At 41.5% G+C, this 17,795-nt stretch overlaps 1 protein-coding gene across 1 annotated transcript in view; it reads left to right on the plus strand.

Moving 5' to 3' along the window:
- The window catches only part of Zc3h6 (zinc finger CCCH-type containing 6), a 105,537-nt gene that overhangs the window by 82,586 nt on the left and 5,156 nt on the right, over positions 1–17,795 (plus strand). Inside the window, exons 8-11 of the mRNA XM_045147271.1 lie at positions 11,585–11,694; positions 12,727–12,980; positions 15,398–15,894; positions 16,640–16,873. Of these exons, the coding sequence (XP_045003206.1) occupies positions 11,585–11,694; positions 12,727–12,980; positions 15,398–15,894; positions 16,640–16,873 (1,095 nt within the window). The remainder of the gene's footprint in view (positions 1–11,584; positions 11,695–12,726; positions 12,981–15,397; positions 15,895–16,639; positions 16,874–17,795) is intronic.

Raw genomic sequence — 17,795 nt, forward strand, 5'->3', positions numbered from 1 at the left:
GGTACTTGCCTTTAGTTCAAGCACTTGGGAAGCAGAGATAAGAGGATTGCCATGAGTTCAAGGCTACCCTGAGACTATCTAATGAATTCCAGGTCAGTCCCTACCTCAAACAAACAAACAAACAAAAGAATCATACAAGTGCCTAATACTGGAATACAGTAATGAATGCCTTTACAAGTAAGGAAAATGGAAAACCTATCTATGACTCAAAACCAGAAGCAGTAAGAAAAAAGATTAAAAATCAAGTTACATTTTTCATAACAAAAATATTTGAGCTAAGTAAAGGCACAAAAAGTAGAAAATTGTATATTTATATAACTTATGAAGCAATATGAGTTTCCTAAAAGTTGAGAAGTATCAATTAGGACAGGAGAAAGAGAATTCACAGAAAGAGAAATGTAACTGTTTCTAAAGCAAATAGAACGATGCTTAGTCCTGTTCATAAGAAGAGGAATGTAATTAAAGCTACACTGAAGACTGGGGAGATGGCTCAGTGGGTCAGGGTGCTTTCTGTGTAAATGTGAGTACTCAAGTTCAATCCTCAGCATCTACGTAAAAAGCCAGATATGTCTGCAAGCCTTTAACCCTAGAGACGACATAGGAGAAGACAGGAGAACTTCTGTAGTACACTGGTCAGCTAATCTAATGAAAAATGATGAGCTTCATGTTCCCTGAGAGAACCTATCTCAAGGAAATAAGATGGAAGATTGATAAAGAGATACACACACACGTGCACACAAAAGTTACTCTTATTTCATGTAGTTATCAGATTTATAAGTATCCAAGTTGGTTATCAAGGCTATGGGAAGATAAACACTCATATCTTCTTTTTGTTGCGTTTGTGTGTGTGCATGTGTGCTGTATAAACGGTGTATGTGTCCACCTGCAGTGGCTGGAACTTCCAGCCACCCTGTGCTTTTTGAGCCAGAGTCTCTTATTGATCTCAAAGCTTTCCAGATTTTTTTGTTGTTTTGTGAGTCTGGAGATTCTCAGATCTCTGCTCCCCTACAAGACTGGGGCTGGAAATGTGGCCATGCCTAGCTGTTTGTGTGGGTCTTAAAGATGGAACTTGAGTGGTCTCTTAGGCCTCCTCAGGCCCTCATGCTTGCATAGAAAATGCTCTTTAACAACTAAACCATCTTTTCAGTCCCCTCTCTTGTCTTCTTGATGGGAAGATCACACAGTACACTTTTATAGAGGGTTGCTCATCTATCTAGCAAAATTACATGTGTATTAACCTAGAAATCACAATATTTTACACACTTTAATCAATTAACAGATCTAGGCAAGAAGTATTGATGGCTTCTAAAGTCATTAGGTGATGAGGAACTTTTTAATAGATGAATAACAGCTGACAACACCTGAAAGATTGGTCTTAACATCAATGAAAAATCCAGAAGGGGCTGAAGAAATGGCTTAGCAGTTAAGGTGCTTGCCTGTGAAGCCTAAGAACCCAGGTTCAATTCCCCAGAACCCACATAAAGCCAGATGCACATGGTAGCCCATGTGTCTGGAGTGTGTATGCAGTGGCTAAGAGCCCTGGCGTGCCCATTCTTTCTGTCTGTCTGTCTGTCTCTGTCCTTGCAAATAAATAAATAAAAACATTTTTTTTTAAATGCAACAGGAGGGGCTGGAGAGATGGCTTAACAGTTAAGGTGGTTTCCCTGAAAAACCAAAGGATCTTGGTTCAGTTCCCCACGACCCACGTAAGCCACTTGCACAAGGTGGTACCTGCATCTGGAGTTCATTTGCAGTGGCTAGAAGCCCTGGTGTGCCCATTCTCTTTCTCTCTCTGTCTTTCTCCTTGTGTCTTTTTCTCTCTCAAATAAATAAATAAATAATAAAAATTTTTAAAAATACAACAGGAGGGCTAAAGAGAAGGTTCAGCAGTTAAGGCACTTGTCTGCAAAGCCTAACAACCCAAGTTCAGTTCCCCAGAACCCACGTTAAGCCAGATGCACGTGATAGCCCATGTGTCTGGAGTATGTATGCATTGACTAGAGGCCCTGGAGCTCCCATTCTCTCTCTAGACAGACATGGTGGTGCACACCTTTAATCCTAGCACTTGGAGGCAGAGGTAGGAGGATCCCTGTAAATTTAGGGCTACTCTAAGACTATATAGTGAATTCCACGTCAGTCTGGGCTAGAGCAATACCCTACCTTGAAAATCAAAAACAGGAAGAAAAAAAAAAGCAACTAGATAGTGCCTCTGATATGATGCAACAGAAAATATTTAAATACTATTTATGGCCAATATTAAAATAAATAAATGGGGCTGGAGGGATGGTTTAGCATTTGCCTACAAAGCCAAAGGACCCAGGTTCAATTCCCCAGCACCCATATTAGCCAGATGCACAGGGGGGTGCACATGTCTGGAGTTTGTTTGCCATGGCTGGAGGCCCTGGCATGCCTCTCTCCGTCTGTCTGTCTCTCTCTCTCTCTCCCTCTCCCCCTCTTTCTCTGACAAATAAATAAAATAATAAAATGATACAAAAATTAAAGAGAACCTCTAGAGATAAAAGACAGATATAAATAGATATAATTTGTGGAAAATTTTTGGACCCTTATCTGAGTAAAACAGTCATAAAAAGACACTAAAAAACAGTCTGGAAATGTTGGATATTGACTGGGTACTAGTCAAAATTATTGCATTGTTTTTGTCAGGTAGGTAATCCAATTATGATTGGTAAGAAAAAGTGTCTCTTATCCATTTGAAATAGATATGGAAGCACTCCAGTATTTGGCATGAGTCATGAAGTGTGGAAGTGATATTGTTGTGCTTAGCCTCACATTGCTGTCAGAGTGTATCTGACCAAAGCAGTTTATGAGAGAAAAGGGTTTATTTTGGCTTACAGACTTGAGGGGAAGCTCCATGATGGCAGGGGAAAACATGGCATGAACAGAGGGTGGACATCACCTCCTGGCTAGCATCAGGTGGAAAACAGCAACAGGAGAATGTGCCAAACACTGGCAAGAGGAAGCTGGCTGGCTATAACACCCATAAGCCCACTCCCAATACCAGGAGGCGCCAATTCCCAAATTGCCACCAGGTGGGCACCTAGCATTCAGAACACATAAATTTATGGGGACACCTGAGCCAAACCACCACAAATACTGATCACTCAAAATTGCCAAATGATGAATATTTTTGAATCTCCAATTGTCAGTATGAGGGAGTTCATTATAACCACTTTGATATACATTTGATAATTTTTCAATGTAACTTATAAGAATCCTAAGAAATATTATCCTTCAGGGATAACTGTGTCTGCAATGTTATATAAAACCTTTTGGACTTTTTCTGTATTAAGTTATGGATTATATGATAAAATGTGTGTATGTATGTATATGTATAAATATATAAACACATTTTTACCAAAATGAGATCGATCTATGATCATTGAAATTAATTTTTCGCTTAACATTTAGAGCTATATTTTATAGGGGCTCTGTTTTAATAACTTAGGAACTTAGTGGGATTTTTTTTGGTTCTTTTGATTTGTTTTTGCCAAGTGGTTGCCTTATTGTTTCATCTTTATTGATTTAAACAATACCTTTGGCCACCCAGCTGTTTGTGATGCTAAAGCAGGTGACTAGTGAGTTCAAGTATAGCCTAAAGTGCACAATGAGATCTTACCTTTAAAAAAATTTAAAAAAAAAAAACTTACAAAAGAAGCTACACACAGTGGATCATGTTTGTATTCCCAGCACTTGGGAATGAGAGGCTGCAGGATCAGGAGTTCAGGGTCATTGACTATGTGTTATATGAGACCTTATTTCAAAATACCAAAACAGGGCTTGAGAGATGGCTCAGAAGTTAAGTAAGTTAAGGCAATTGCCTGCAAAACCTAATGACCCTGGCTCAATTTCCCAGTACTCATGTAAACCCAGATGCACAAAGTGGCATATGCATCTGGATATTTCCTTTGCAGTGACAAGAGGCCTTGGTATGCCTGGTCTCTCTCTGCCTTTCTTTTCTCTGTCTCTTTCTGCTTGCAAGTAAGCAAAAATTGAAAACATAGAACAAACAATATTTTAAAAGAGATTCCTTTATAGATCCTCCATTTTTCTTATTCCTTCATTCTTTTAATTATTCTATTTCTTTTTTGTTTTTTTGTTTGTTTTTGAGGTAGGGTCTCACTCTGGTCCAGGCTGACCTGGAATTAACTCTGTAGTCTCAGGGTGGCCTTGAACTCACAGCGATCCTCCTACCTCTGCCTCCCAAGTGCTGGGATTAAAGGTGTGCGCCACCACGCCCGGCTCTAATTATTCTATTTCTTATCTATTGTACTGTTTGGCTATTCCATCTAAAAGATTGTTTATGGCTGGGCATGGTGGCTCTTGTCTTTAATCCCAGCACTTGAGAGGCTGAGGTAGGAGGATCACTGTGAGTTTAAGGCCAACCTGCAGCTACAAAGTAAGTTCTAGGTCAGATTGAGACCTTGACTCAAAAAATAAATAAAGAAAGAAAAGAAAAGAAAGAGAGAGAGAGAGAGAGAGAGAGAAAGAAAGAGAGACAGAAAGAGAGACAGAAAGAAAGAAAGGTTGGAGAGATGGCTTAGCAGTTAAGGTGTTTGTCTGCAAAGCCAAAGGACCCAGGTTCAATTTCCCAGGACCCACGTAAGCCAAATGTACAAGGGGTTCACGCATCTGGAGTTTGTTTGCAGTTGCTGGAGGCCCTGGCAAACCCATTCATTCATATTCTCCCTCTCACACACACACTCTCTCTCTCTCCCTCCCTCCCTCTTTCTCTGTCAAATAAAAATACAATATTTTTTAAAAAACCAAACAAAAAATATGAGTACATTTGATATTTGTTGTGGCAAACACACCTCCTTTATTTGTCAAAGGGTTATGATAAATGTGTCTTAGTTAAGAAAATAAAAATAACTTAAAAATTTGATAGCAGTACTTAGACACCAGGTGCCAAACTCTCTTTTAAAAGCTTTTAGTCTATTCTTTTACTGATTACATCTGTAAATAGTGCTAATTTTATTTCATTCATAATATTTATACTGTTTTTGAAGTTCACTCAATTTGTTGCCAAAGGTGGCCTAAATTTTCCATTTTCCTCCCTCAGCCTTCCAAGTGCTAGGATTTATAGGGGTGAGTGCACCACCATGACTGGCTAGACTTTGTATTTAATTTTAATTGTATTGGGCACACTGTAATAGTAATGTTAAGTAATAGTGATTATAAAAGATATAATATATTTTAATAATTTGTTTTCTAGCTCTTTTTTTTTTTTTTTTTTTTTTTTTTTTTTAGTTTTTCTAGGTAGGGTCTCACTCTAGCCCAGGCTGACCTGGAATTCACTAGGTAATCTCAGAGTGGCCTCAAACTCCTGGTGATCCTACTACCTCTGCCTCCCAAGTGCTGGGATTTAAGGCGTACACCATCACGCCCAGAAATTTTTTTTTTTTTTTTTTTTTTTGACATGAGGTCTCTTTGGCCCAGGCTGACCTGGAACTCACTCTGTAGCTTTAGGCTGGCCTTGAACTCACAATGGTCCTCTTGCCTCAGCCTTCCGAGTGATGGGATTAAAGATATGGGCCACCATGCCCAACCTTGTGGCTCTAATTTTAAAGTAGATTTTATTTATTTTTTGACTTTTCAAGATAGGGTCTCACTCTATCCCAGACTGACCAAGAATTTACTATGTAGTCTCAGTCTAGCCTCTAACTCACATTGATCCTCCTGCCTCAGCCTCTCAAATGCCGAGATTAAAAGCATGTGCCACCATGTCCGAGCCCTTAACTTGATTTAAAAATATATATCTGAGCTGGAGATTGATTAATTGTTAAGGCACTTGCCAGCAAAGCCAAAGGACCCAGTTTCAATTACCCAGGACCCACATTAAGCTAGATGCACAAAGTGGGGCATGCATCTGGAGATCGTTCACAGTGGCTACAGGTACTGGTGTACCCATTCTCTCTGTTTCTCTCTCTGCCACTCTCTACTAGCAAATACACACACACACACACACACACACGCGCGCGCGCGCACATGTATATTTTGGTTTTTTCAAGGTAGGGTCTCACTTTAGCCCAGGCTGACCTGGAATTCGCTTTGTAGTCTCAGAGTGGCCTCCAACTCTTGGCCATCCTCCTACCTCTGCTTCCCAAGTGCTGGGATTAAAGACATGCACCACCGTGCCAAGCTGATAAATAAATAAATAAAATTTAAAAATCTTTTTAAAATCTGCCAGGCCTGGTGGCGCATGCCTTTAATCCCACCACTCAGGAGGCTGAAGTAGGAGAATCACTGTGAGTTCAAGGCCAGCCTGGACCCTGCCTTGAACAAACAAAACAAAAAAATCAAGATATTTTGTCAAGAGTTTTTGTTTTTGTTTTTGTTTGTTTGTTTTTGTTTTTTGAGGTAGGGTAGCCTCAAATTTACGGCGATCCTCCTACCTCTGCCTCCCGAGTGCTGGGATTAAAGGCATGTGCCACCACGCCTGGCTTTGCCAAAAGATTTTTATGTGCATATTTGTGTATACATGTGTATATGCACATGTGAACGGTTACATGTGGAGGCCAGAGGATAGCAGGTCTTGTTCCTCAGATGCCATCCCCTCTTATTAGTAGATAGTGTCTCTCATTGGCCTGAAACCCATCAATTAGGCTAGACTGACTGGTGAGCTCCAAGCATCCACCTGTCCGCCTTTCAACTGAGCTATTTTCCCAGACCCTTGGGGGTATTTTTTAATTGTTTATTTGAGAGAGAGAGAAAGAGGCAGATAGAAAGAATGGGTACATAACAGCCTTCAGCCACTGCAAACAGACTCCAGATGCATGTGCTACCTATGCATCTGGTTTATGTGTGTACTGGGGAATCAAACCTGGGTTCTCAGGCTTCATAGGAAAGCACCTTAACCACTAAACCTTCTCTCCAGCTCTTTAAATGTAATTAAAATTAAATTCTGTCTCAGTTTTTTGGTGTGTGTGTACATTGTATGCGCATATGCACATGCAGATATGCATGCCTTGTATGCACACATTGCAGAGACATTGGATGTCTTTTATTGCACTTCCTTTTTTTGTGGTTTTTTGAAGTAGGGTCTTATTCTAGCCCAGGCTGACCTGGAATTCACTATGTAGTTTCAGGGTAGCCTTGAAATCATGACGATCCTCCTACCTCTGCCTCCCAAGTGCTGGGATTAAAGGCATGCACCACCATGCCTGGCCTATCTTATTTTCTTGATACAGTGTCTTTTTCTGAACCTGAAGCTTGTAGGTTTTTGGTTGGACTGGCTGACCAGTGAGCCCTAGTTTTCCTCCTTTCTCCATACCCCCACCCCGGCACTGGAGTTTTAGGCATATGTGACCATACCTGGTTTTTTGTGGGGGTCCTGGAGATTGAACTCAGATCCTCATGTAGCAAGTGCTCTTAAGTGATGAGCCATCTATCTAGCCCTATAACTAAAGGATTTGATCTTAAAATATAAATTACTTGATGTGATTATTGGAACTAACATGGCCTTATTGTTTCAAAATAATGTAATATTTGGTAGTTGTGGTGGTTTGATTTAGGTGTCCCCCATAAACTTAGGTGTTTTGGATGCTAGGTTCCCAGCTGATGGATATTTGGGAATTAATGCCTCCTGGAGGGAGTGTATTGTTGGGGCCGGGCTTGTGGATCTTATAGCCAGTTTCTCCATGCCAGTGTTTGGTACATTCTCCTGATGCTTCTGTCCATCTTATGTTGGCCAGGGGATGAGGTCCACCCTCTGCTCATGTCATCGTTTTCCCCTGCTATCGTGGAGCTTCCCCTCGAGCCTGTAAGCCAAAATAAATCTCTTTTTCCCAGAAGCTGCTCTTGGTTGGGGGATTTCTACCAGCAATGTGAACCAGACTGAAACAGTAAAGTGGTACCGAGGAGCAGGATTGCTCCTAGACACATGACTGTGTGGTTTTGGCCTTTTGGAGCTGATTTTCAAGAAGAATGTGGGAAGATTTGAAACCTTGGCCTAAGAGATGCCTTGCAGTGCTGTAAGTACAGCTTGATGAACTATTCGGGTCTGAGCTGCAAGATCTGAATACAGTAAGAACTATGACTGTGAGGTTTGGCTTATTGATAGTGAGAAAGAGCTTTGCTTAGACTGGGCTAGCAGTTTATGTGAGAAGCTTGCTCTTATGCCCATGTCCTGAGAAGTGCAGGGCTGCTTTACGTAGAAATGAACTGATGTGAGTAGAGGGATATGGCACAGAAACAAAAGTCTTTGGGTGAACCGTTGCCCGTCAGCTGCAACTGAGAGATTACAACTTTTGAGACTGGGCTAGCTGACCTGCGCTGGGGTAACAGTAAGAATGTCGATTCTTTTGAAGGGGCCCGAATGCTCAAGGAGTGTCCTGTTCTTCAAAGTCTGCTTTATTCCTCCCTGGATTAACAAATTGGTACCCTACTTGGTATTGTGGAGTATAAGAAATGCTGGAAAGAGGGTCATTGAGTTTGCAACACGGTCTTGTGTTTTTGGAAAGCAGTGTGAAGCAGGTTTGCTGGATGCCTGCATGGAGGCCCCATGGGGCCATGAGGATGAACCATAAATTGCAGTGCAGACCCAGTGTAGATGCCGGGACCTTGAGATGGCTGTCAAGGAGAGCTGCCAGCCCCGATGAAGTTTTTCAGGACTGTGGGTAACCTAGCTAGAGGGGTGGAATTGGAATGCCCAGAGACTTGTTGCTGGTTAGAATGATCGTACTTGGAGATTTGTCACTGGCTAGAGTTGTTGGACTTGAAGTTACAGTTTGATGTTTGCCCTGGTTGTTTTAAACCTTGTATTGGTTGAATGTTTCTTTGCTAAGCCCAGTGCCATCTTTTGCAGTGTGAATATTTACTCTGTGCCATTTGGGGTTTTTTGAGGTTATTTTTTGGTATTATGGCTCAGTTAAAAGATCTTGGACTATAGGGATTGTGGTGGTTTGATTCAGGTGTCCCCCATAAACTTAGGTGTTCTGAATGCTAGGTTCCCAGCTGATGGATATTTGGGAATTAATGCCTCCTGCAGGGAGTGTATTGTTGGGGGTGGGCTTATGGGCTTTATAGCCAGTTTCCCCATGCCAGTGTTTGGCACACCCTCCTGTTGCTGTGATCCACCTTATGTTGGCCAGGGGGTGATGTCCACCCTCTGCTCATGCCATCGTTTTCCCCTGCCATCGTGGGGCTTCCCCTCAAGCCTGTAAACCAAAATAAATCTCTTTTTCCCAGAAGCTGCTCTTGGTTGGGTGATTTCTAACAGCAATGCGAACCGGACTGCAACAGTAAAGTGGTACCAGGAGTGGGGTTGCTGCTAGACACCTGATTGTGTGGCTTTGGCCTTTTGGAGCTTGTTTTCAAGAGGAATGTGGAAGGAGTTGAAACCTTGACCTAAGAGATGCCTTGCAGTGCTGTAAGTACAGCTTGATGGACTGTTCTGGTCTGAGCTGCAAGACCTGAATGCAGTAAGAACTATGGACTGTGAGGTTTGGCTTATGAGGGTGAGAAAGAGCTTTTGCCTGGACTGGGCTAGCAGTTTGTGTGAGAAGCTTGCTCTTGTGCCCGTGTCCTGAGAAGTTGTGCAGGGTTGCTTTGCGTAGAAATGAACTGATGTGAGCAGAGGAATATGGCACAGAAAGAAAAATCTTTGGGTGAACTACTGCCCGTTCAGCTGCAACTGAGAGATTACAACTTTTGAGACTGGGCTAGCTGACCTGTGCTGGGGCAACAGAAAGAATGTTGACTCTTTTGAAGGAGCCTGAGTGCTCAAGGAGTGTCTTGTTCTTCAAAGTCTGCTTTATTCCCCCCTGGATTAACAAATTGGCACCCTACCTGGTATCGTGGTGTATAAGAAATGCTGGAAAGAGGGTCATTGAGTTTGCAACACGGTCTTGTGTTTTGCAAATGGCCATGGGTATTGTGAAGCGGGTTTGCTGGTTGCCTGCATAGAGACCCCATGGGGCCATGAGGATGAACCGTGGCTTGCAGTGGAGACCCAGTGGAGATGCCGGGACCATGAGATGGCTGCCGAGGAGCTGCTGGCCCCGATGAAGTTTCCCAGGACTGTGAGTAGCCTAGCTGGAGGGGTGGAAATGGAATGCCAGAGACTTGTTGCTGGTTAGAATGATCGGACTTGAAGATTTGTCACTGGCTAGAGTTGCTGGACTTGAAGCTACAGAGTTTGATGTGTGCCCTGGTTGTTTTAAATCTTGTATTGGTTGAATGTTTCTTTGCTATGCCCAATGCCATCTATTGCAGTGTGAATATTTATTCTGTGCCATTCTGGGTTTTTTGAGGTTATATTTTGGTATTATGGCTCAGTTAAAAGATCTTGAACTATGGGGATGTATGAACATCATTGAGATTGATAAAAACTATGGGGTCTTTTAAAGTAAGACTGAAAGCATTGTATTTTACATCATGTATGGATATCAGTTTATGGGGGCCAGGGGCGGAATGTGGTGGTTTGATTCAGGTGTCCCCCATAAACTTAGGTGTTCTGAATGCTAGGTTCCCAGCTGATGGATATTTGGGAATTAATGCCTCCTGCAGGGAGTGTATTGTTGGGGGTGGGCTTATGGGCTTTATAGCCAGTTTCCCCATGCCAGTGTTTGGCACACCCTCCTGTTGCTGTGATCCACCTTATGTTGGCCAGGGGGTGATGTCCACCCTCTGCTCATGCCATCGTTTTTCCCTGCCATCGTGGGGCTTCCCCTCAAGCCTGTAAACCAAAATAAATCTCTTTTTCCCAGAAGCTGCTCTTGGTTGGGTGATTTCTAACAGCAATGCGAACCGGACTGTAACAGGGATGTATGAACATCATTGGAATTGATTAAAACTATGGGACTTTTAAAGTTAGATGAATGCATTGCATTTTATATCATGTATGGTTATCACTTTATGGGGGCTAGAGGTAGAATGTGGTGGTTTGAGCCAGGTGTCCACCATAAACTTAGGTGTTCTGGATGCTAGGTTCCCAGCTGATGGATATTTGGGAATTAATGCCTCTTGGAGGGAGTGTATTTTTCAGGGTGGGCTTGTGGGTCTTTTAGGCAGTTTCCCCATGCCAGTGTTTGGCACACTCTCCTGATGCTGTGGTCCATCTTATGTTGGCCAGGGGGTGATATCCACCCTCTGCTCATGCCATCGTTTTCCCCTGCCATCGTGGAGCTTCCCCTCAAGCCTATGAGCCAAGATAAATCTTTTTTTCCCAGAAGCTGCTCTTGGTTGGGTGATTTCTACCAGCCATGTGATCCGGACTGCAACAGTAGGACAACAATATATGATTTATTCTCTTAACAATGTTTAAAAAGAAACAACACAGTAATGTTGACTATAGACACAATGCCATACACAGCAGATATCTGTAACTTAACTATCCTTATAATGGTTTTGTGTTTTTTTAAATAAAAAATGAGACATTAGCTGGTATGGTGGTACATGCCTTTAATCCCAGCACTAGGTAAGAGGTAGGAGGATCGCTGTAAGTTCCAGACCAGCCTTGGACTACAGAGTGGGCTGTAGGTCAGCCTGGGGTAGAATGAGGCCCTACCTCAAAGAAAAATAATGAGATGTTGAATTTACTTTGTTCCTTAATATTTTTGTTCATGTGAATTTCCATGTAAGTTTTACCACAGTGGAGCAAAATGTTACCAAGGAGACAACTGTAAATTTTCTCATGATGAGCTGACCAAGGAAACAAAGAAACTTTTAGACAAAGTAAGTAGAATTTTTAAAAATATTTTATTTATTTATTTGATAGAGAGAAAGAAAGAGGCAGATAAAGAAAGAGAGAATGGGTGCACCAGGGCCTCCGGCCACTTCAAACAAACTCCAGATGCATGCACCACCTTGTGCATCTGGTTTATGTGGGTACTGGGGAATCAAACCTAGGTCCTTAGGCTTTGCAGGTAAGCATTTCAACTGCTAACCCATCTCTCTATACCCTGTAAGTTTTATTTTTGTATCTTCATCATTTATTATGTCTCTCCTAGATTCATTTGACTTGAGTCATATATAAAATACATTTGGTGGGCTAGAGAGATGGTTTTGCAGTTAAGTACTTGCCTGTGAAGCCTCAGGGCCACAGTTCAAGGCTCGATTCCCCAGGACCCACGTTAGCCAGATGCACAAGGGGGCACATGCATCTGGAGTTTGTTTGCAGTGGCCAGAGGCCCTGCACGCCCATTCTTTCTCAATTTCTCTCTCTCTCTGTCTGCCTCTGTCTCTGTCACTTTCAAATAAATAAAAATAAACAAAAAAATACATTTGGTAAAATCTAACAATTTGAGGAAGTCATAGGTTTTATTCTAATTAAGATATTAAAAATACTATTATTAGAGTAGAAACTAGGAATCTTGCTCATGTCCCTCATTTACAATTAAGAATAACTAATTTAGCCGGGCGTGGTGGCGCATGCCTTTAATCCCAGCACTCGGGAGGCAGAGGTAGGAGGATCGCCATGAGTTCAAGGCCAGCCTGAGACTCCATAGTGAATTCCAGGTCAGTCTGGGCCAGAGTGAGACCCTACCTCGAAAAACAACAACAACAACAACAAAAAGAATAACTAATTTATTTTGAACAATACTTTTAATGGCTTTAAGCTTTATCATGTTTATTAATAGAATTATCTCTGATCCATTTATATTTAATATTTTTTCTAATAACAAAACTAACTTGCTAAAGTCTTCAAAGCTTTAAATGTGAGGAATAAAGTTTGTTTTGAAATAGTAATCTTTACAATTTTTTTAGGTGTTGAATGCTGATGAAGAACTCATCAATGAAGATGAAAGAGAATTAGAAGAACTTAGAAAGCGTGGCATAGCTCCACTCCCTAAACCACCTCCAGGAGTTGGGCTTCTGCCAACCCCACCAGAGCATTGCCCCTTTTCTGATCCTGAAGATGATTTTCAGACAGATCTCTCTGATGATTTCAAGAAAATACCATCTCTTTTTGAAATAGTTGTAAAACCTACTGTGGATTTAGCACATAAAATTGGGAAGAAGTAAGTGAAAACTTTCAAAATAGCAGCAGTTTTTTTCCCTAAAAAGTTGTGTAAAGGGACTAGGGAAATGGCTCTGTGGATAAAGTACTTGCCGCTCACTACAAGTGTGGACATCTGAGTTTTGATCCCATAACCTATAGAAAAGCTGGATGTGGTAACACAAATGGCTCTAATTCTACCATGCCAATTGCTAGATGAAGGGTTGGAGAGAGGAGAACCCCCTAGAAGCTCATGGGCCAGTTAGCTTGGAGAACGCACAGTGAATAAGAGACCTTGCCTCAAACAAGGTAGAAGGCTAGGACCAATCCTCAGTGTAGTCCTCCTACCTCCACATACTTGTTATCCTCAGACGTCACACGTGCACCATGGCATGTACGCCCTTAGACTTCTACACATACATACATATAATTTACACCCCTCCTCCCCAAATAAAAACACCTTGGGTAGAGATGGCAGATATCTGGAATGCACTCCAATTATTGCTTCCCCCTGGCTCTACTTCCCACCATCAGTACTTTTCTCTAAAGAATCCTTACATAGCTCTTGCATACCTTTTATGGTAATCCTGAAGTATACTGCTAAGTGGATAGCTTTGGCATTCCTCAGGCCTGGCTATGGGTTTGCATTTTATTGATGATGTCTTCAAATTATGACTAATAAGTCCCCAGTACATTTGGTTCTTGCTTGCTTGCTTGTTCTTTTGAACCAGGGTCTCATTGTAGTCCAGGATGACATTGATTATCCTACTTCAACCTCCTGGGATTAAAGTATGAGTGGTTCTTTTTGAAAAATACTTGCTTAGGCTATTAAAGGAAAAGCTTTGGGTAATCTGGGTCCAGATTTCAATTTTCTATCCATGTCATTCCAGCCCTGTTGCCCAGACCTTAGGTTATATGTAATAGACCACTGTTGTTGATTGCTCTTTTAACACTCAATGCTCAGGGAAGCAATGAGCTATTGACAGATGAGAAACTTACAGTAAACATCACAGTTCATGTGAACCAGTAAGAGTATTTTTGGTAAAGTTAAGCAGAAAACCAGGCACATAGACAAATGCAACTGTGACCCCAGCAGGAGGCTGAGATAAAACTGTGCAATTTAAGGCCAGTCAGAGCAACATAGTGAAACCTTATCCCGCCCCACAAAAGTTAAGACAAGTATAGCCACTGTTTGCTAATATCCTATGTCAGAGCCTAGTCAGTTAAATAAGAGAAAGAGGAAAAAGTATAAAGATTAGAAATGGAAGAGAGGCTCATTATTGGACCATTTCCCTCAATAAATCCAAATAAATCAACTGACAAAACTACTAGAAATGTCAGTGGTATGATAACCCATTGGTATTATAATAAAGATTTTACATTTATATAGTATGATTATGATTTTATTGTTTAAAAAAGTCTATGTATACCTTAAAGAGGGGGCTAGGAAAAAGGCAATATTAAATTTCTCTCTCCATATAGGATTCAAGCTGATTTTTATTTATTTTCAGCATTTTCCAAAATATTATAATGAGTTTTAGAACACCTGGTAGAAACATTAAGGAAACTATAAGGGCTGGACAGATGGCTTAGTGGTTAAGGTGTTTGCCTGAAAAGCCAAAGGACCTTGGTTCTATTCCCCAGGATCCACAATGGCCAGATGTACAAGGGAGCACATGCATCTGCAGTTCGTTTGCAGTGGCTAGAGGCCCTGGCATGTCCATTGTCTCGCTCTCCCTCTCTCCGCCTCGTTCTCTTTCTCTCAAATAAATAAAAATAAAGTTTTAAATAAAAAAAAGCAAACTATCTGGGTGTGGTGGCATACACCTTTAATCCCAGCACTTGGGAGACAGAGGTAGGTGGATCACTGTGCGTTCGAGGCCACCCTGAGATTACATAGTGAATTCCAGGTCAGCCTGGGCTAGAGTAAGACCCTACTCAAAAAACAACAACAAAAAAAAAAAAAAGAAAGGAAGGAAGGAAGGAAGGAAGGAAGGAGGGAAGGAAGGAAGGAAGGGAGGAAGAAAGAAAACTATTGCTGAAATGAAAGAAAAGGATGTGTATGTCTACCTTTAGATGATATGAAATAGTTTTTTAAAAATATTTTTACTTAATTATTTGCAAGCAGAGAGATAGAGAGAAGAAAGACAAAAAGAGAATGGGCACACAAGGGGCCTCCAGCCACTGCAAACAAACTCCAGATGCATATGCCACTATGTATCTGGCTTTATGTGGGCACTTGGGGAACTGAACACACTGGCCGGTAGGCTATGAAGGCGTCTTAACTGCTAAGCCATCTCTCCAGCCCATGAAATCGTTTTTAAATATGTAGAATCTGATCAGATATAAAAGTCATACTTAACAAATATCAATTTAGGAGTATAACATTCTTGTTTGTCTCCCCTTTGAACTGAGAAATATTAATCTTTCTTTCTACAGGCCACCAGCATTTTATAATAGTGCCTCACCACCAGGACCACAGTTTCAGGAAAGCAGCCCATGTGCACAACATACGTACAGTTCTGAGTCAAGTCCAGGTCCTGGACCTAATGTGCCTCAGGGATGCAGTAGTCCTGAAATGCACCCAGGTTCCCCTGGACATCACTCGTGTGTAGGACCTTCTGGTCTACCAGTACAACACAGCCCACCTTTGCCAACTGGCCCACCTGAAATTGTCCCTCACAGTCAGTCTGGAGGACTTGTTCAGCTGGATACACCACCAAGTATGGGTGGAGGTTATTCTCCAGGCTTCCCAGGACATGTGATGAAAGTCCCCAGAGAGAATCACTGTTCTCCAGGTTCTTCATACCAGCAAATGCCTGGTGAAATACAGCTCAACACCAATTATGAGTCCCTGCAAAACCCATCTGAGTTTTATAATGATTACTACTCACAGCATGTGGTACATAATTTTCAGTCATCCAGCAACTGTGGTGGTAAGTTTACCTTTTGAAGTAACTCATTTCTAATTGAAAATACTTAAAGTGCCACTTTTATATAAAATATATGTTTTAAATTTAGTAAAATTGACAAAATTAAAACCTTGAAATATTTTCAGTAGCTTCAAAAGCTGTAGAAACAAAAAACCTTATATTCATTTTCAAAATACTAGCCTTTGAAATCACAGAACTCTAGTTTTAAATTTTTTGTTTATTTTTATTTATTTATTTGAGAGTGACAAACAGAGAAAGAGGCAGATAGAGAGAGAGAGAGAATGGGCACACCAGGGCCTCCAGCCACTGCAAACAAACTCTAGACACGTGTGCCCCCTTGTGCATCTAGCTAACATGGGTCCTGGGGAATTGAGCCTTGAACCAGGGTTCTTAGGCTTCATAGGCAAGCACTTAACCACTAAGCCATCTCTCAAGCCCAGAACTTTAGTTTTAAAAAATACTTTAAAATTGCCGGACACAGTGGCTCATGCCTTTAGTCCCAGCACTTGGGAGACAGAGTAGGATTTCTGTGAGTTTCAAGGCCAGCCAGGGACTACAGAGTGAGTTCCAGACCTGCCCGGGCTAGAGTGGGAACCTACCTCAAAAAACAAAACAACAACAACAAAAACACCAACAGTTTTTGAAAAATTATGACATAGGAATCCAATGTGATAATTTTTTAGAGTTTCTGTTTCTATAATTTGGTGGACTTTATGTTTTCTGAGTCTCTTCTCCTTTATGTCTGTAGATGAGATATGGCACGAGGAATTTGCCCAGCAGCAGCCTCCCATTGTTCAGGACTCACTTAATCTTGGGAGTGGGCCTGACACCAGCAGCAGCATGACAGCCCACTGCCCTTTGTCTGCTGCAGGGCTCCTCCCTGCAGTACAGAGAGCGCTTTTTGTCCGACTGACTCAGAGACACCAAGATGATGAAGAGCCTGCTAGCACCCAGCCTCACAGAGCACCTAGCAAAGAAGAAGGTATATCAGCATCTTACCTATTGAATAGGTTTGATGTGAAAATGAATTCCTCTGAACTACCCAATTTCCATTTTACCTTGTAGCATCATCAGAGGATTGTCTGTGGTTTCAATGACATGAATTCTTTAGTAATAATTAATTGTAAAAGTCTAACTTCTCCAGCGAGTAGGCCTAGGTGAGCAGACATGCAAGCAATTGAAATTTTTCATTATTCAAGAAGGGAAGAAAGAATAGGAAAGGGTGCCAGGTGCGGTAGCACACGCCTTTATTTCCAGCACTCAGGAGGCAGAGGTAGGAGGATCTCCTTAAGTTTGAAGCCACTCTGAGACTACATAGTGAATTCTAGCTCAGCCTGGACTAGAGTGAAACCATACCTCAAAAAAAAAAGAAGAAAAGAAAGAAAAGAATAGGAAAGGAATACCTTTTAGCTAGGAGCTTTTGTTCAAAAGGATTCAGTTACTAGAAAACAATTTTATGGGCTAGTGTATACATTTCTTCTATGTTATTAAGAAATATTATTCATAATATAAAAGTGCATTAGCTGGGCATAGTGGCACATGCCTTTAATCCCAGCACTCAGGAAGCAGAGGTAAGAGGATCACGGTAAGTTTGAGGCCACCCTGAGACTACATAGTGAACTCTAGGTCAGCCTGGACTAGAGTGAGATCCTACCTTGAAAAAAAAAGTGCATTAGTTAACTTTTTCATTGCTATGAAAAAATACCTGAGCAAAGCAATTTAAGGAGGAAGAGTTGGCTTGTAGTTCAAGGGGATACAGTCCATCAAGGTCAGGAAGATGTGGTGCATGAAGCAGCTGATCACATTTTTAGTCCATTGTCAGGAAGCAGAGAGAGATGGATGCTGATGCTCTGCTTATTCTCTTGTTTTTGTTCACACACAATGTATTTTGATCATATTCACCT

This window comes from Jaculus jaculus, chromosome 4 (assembly GCF_020740685.1).
Source record: "Jaculus jaculus isolate mJacJac1 chromosome 4, mJacJac1.mat.Y.cur, whole genome shotgun sequence".
In the NCBI taxonomy this organism is placed as follows: Eukaryota; Metazoa; Chordata; class Mammalia; order Rodentia; family Dipodidae; genus Jaculus; species Jaculus jaculus.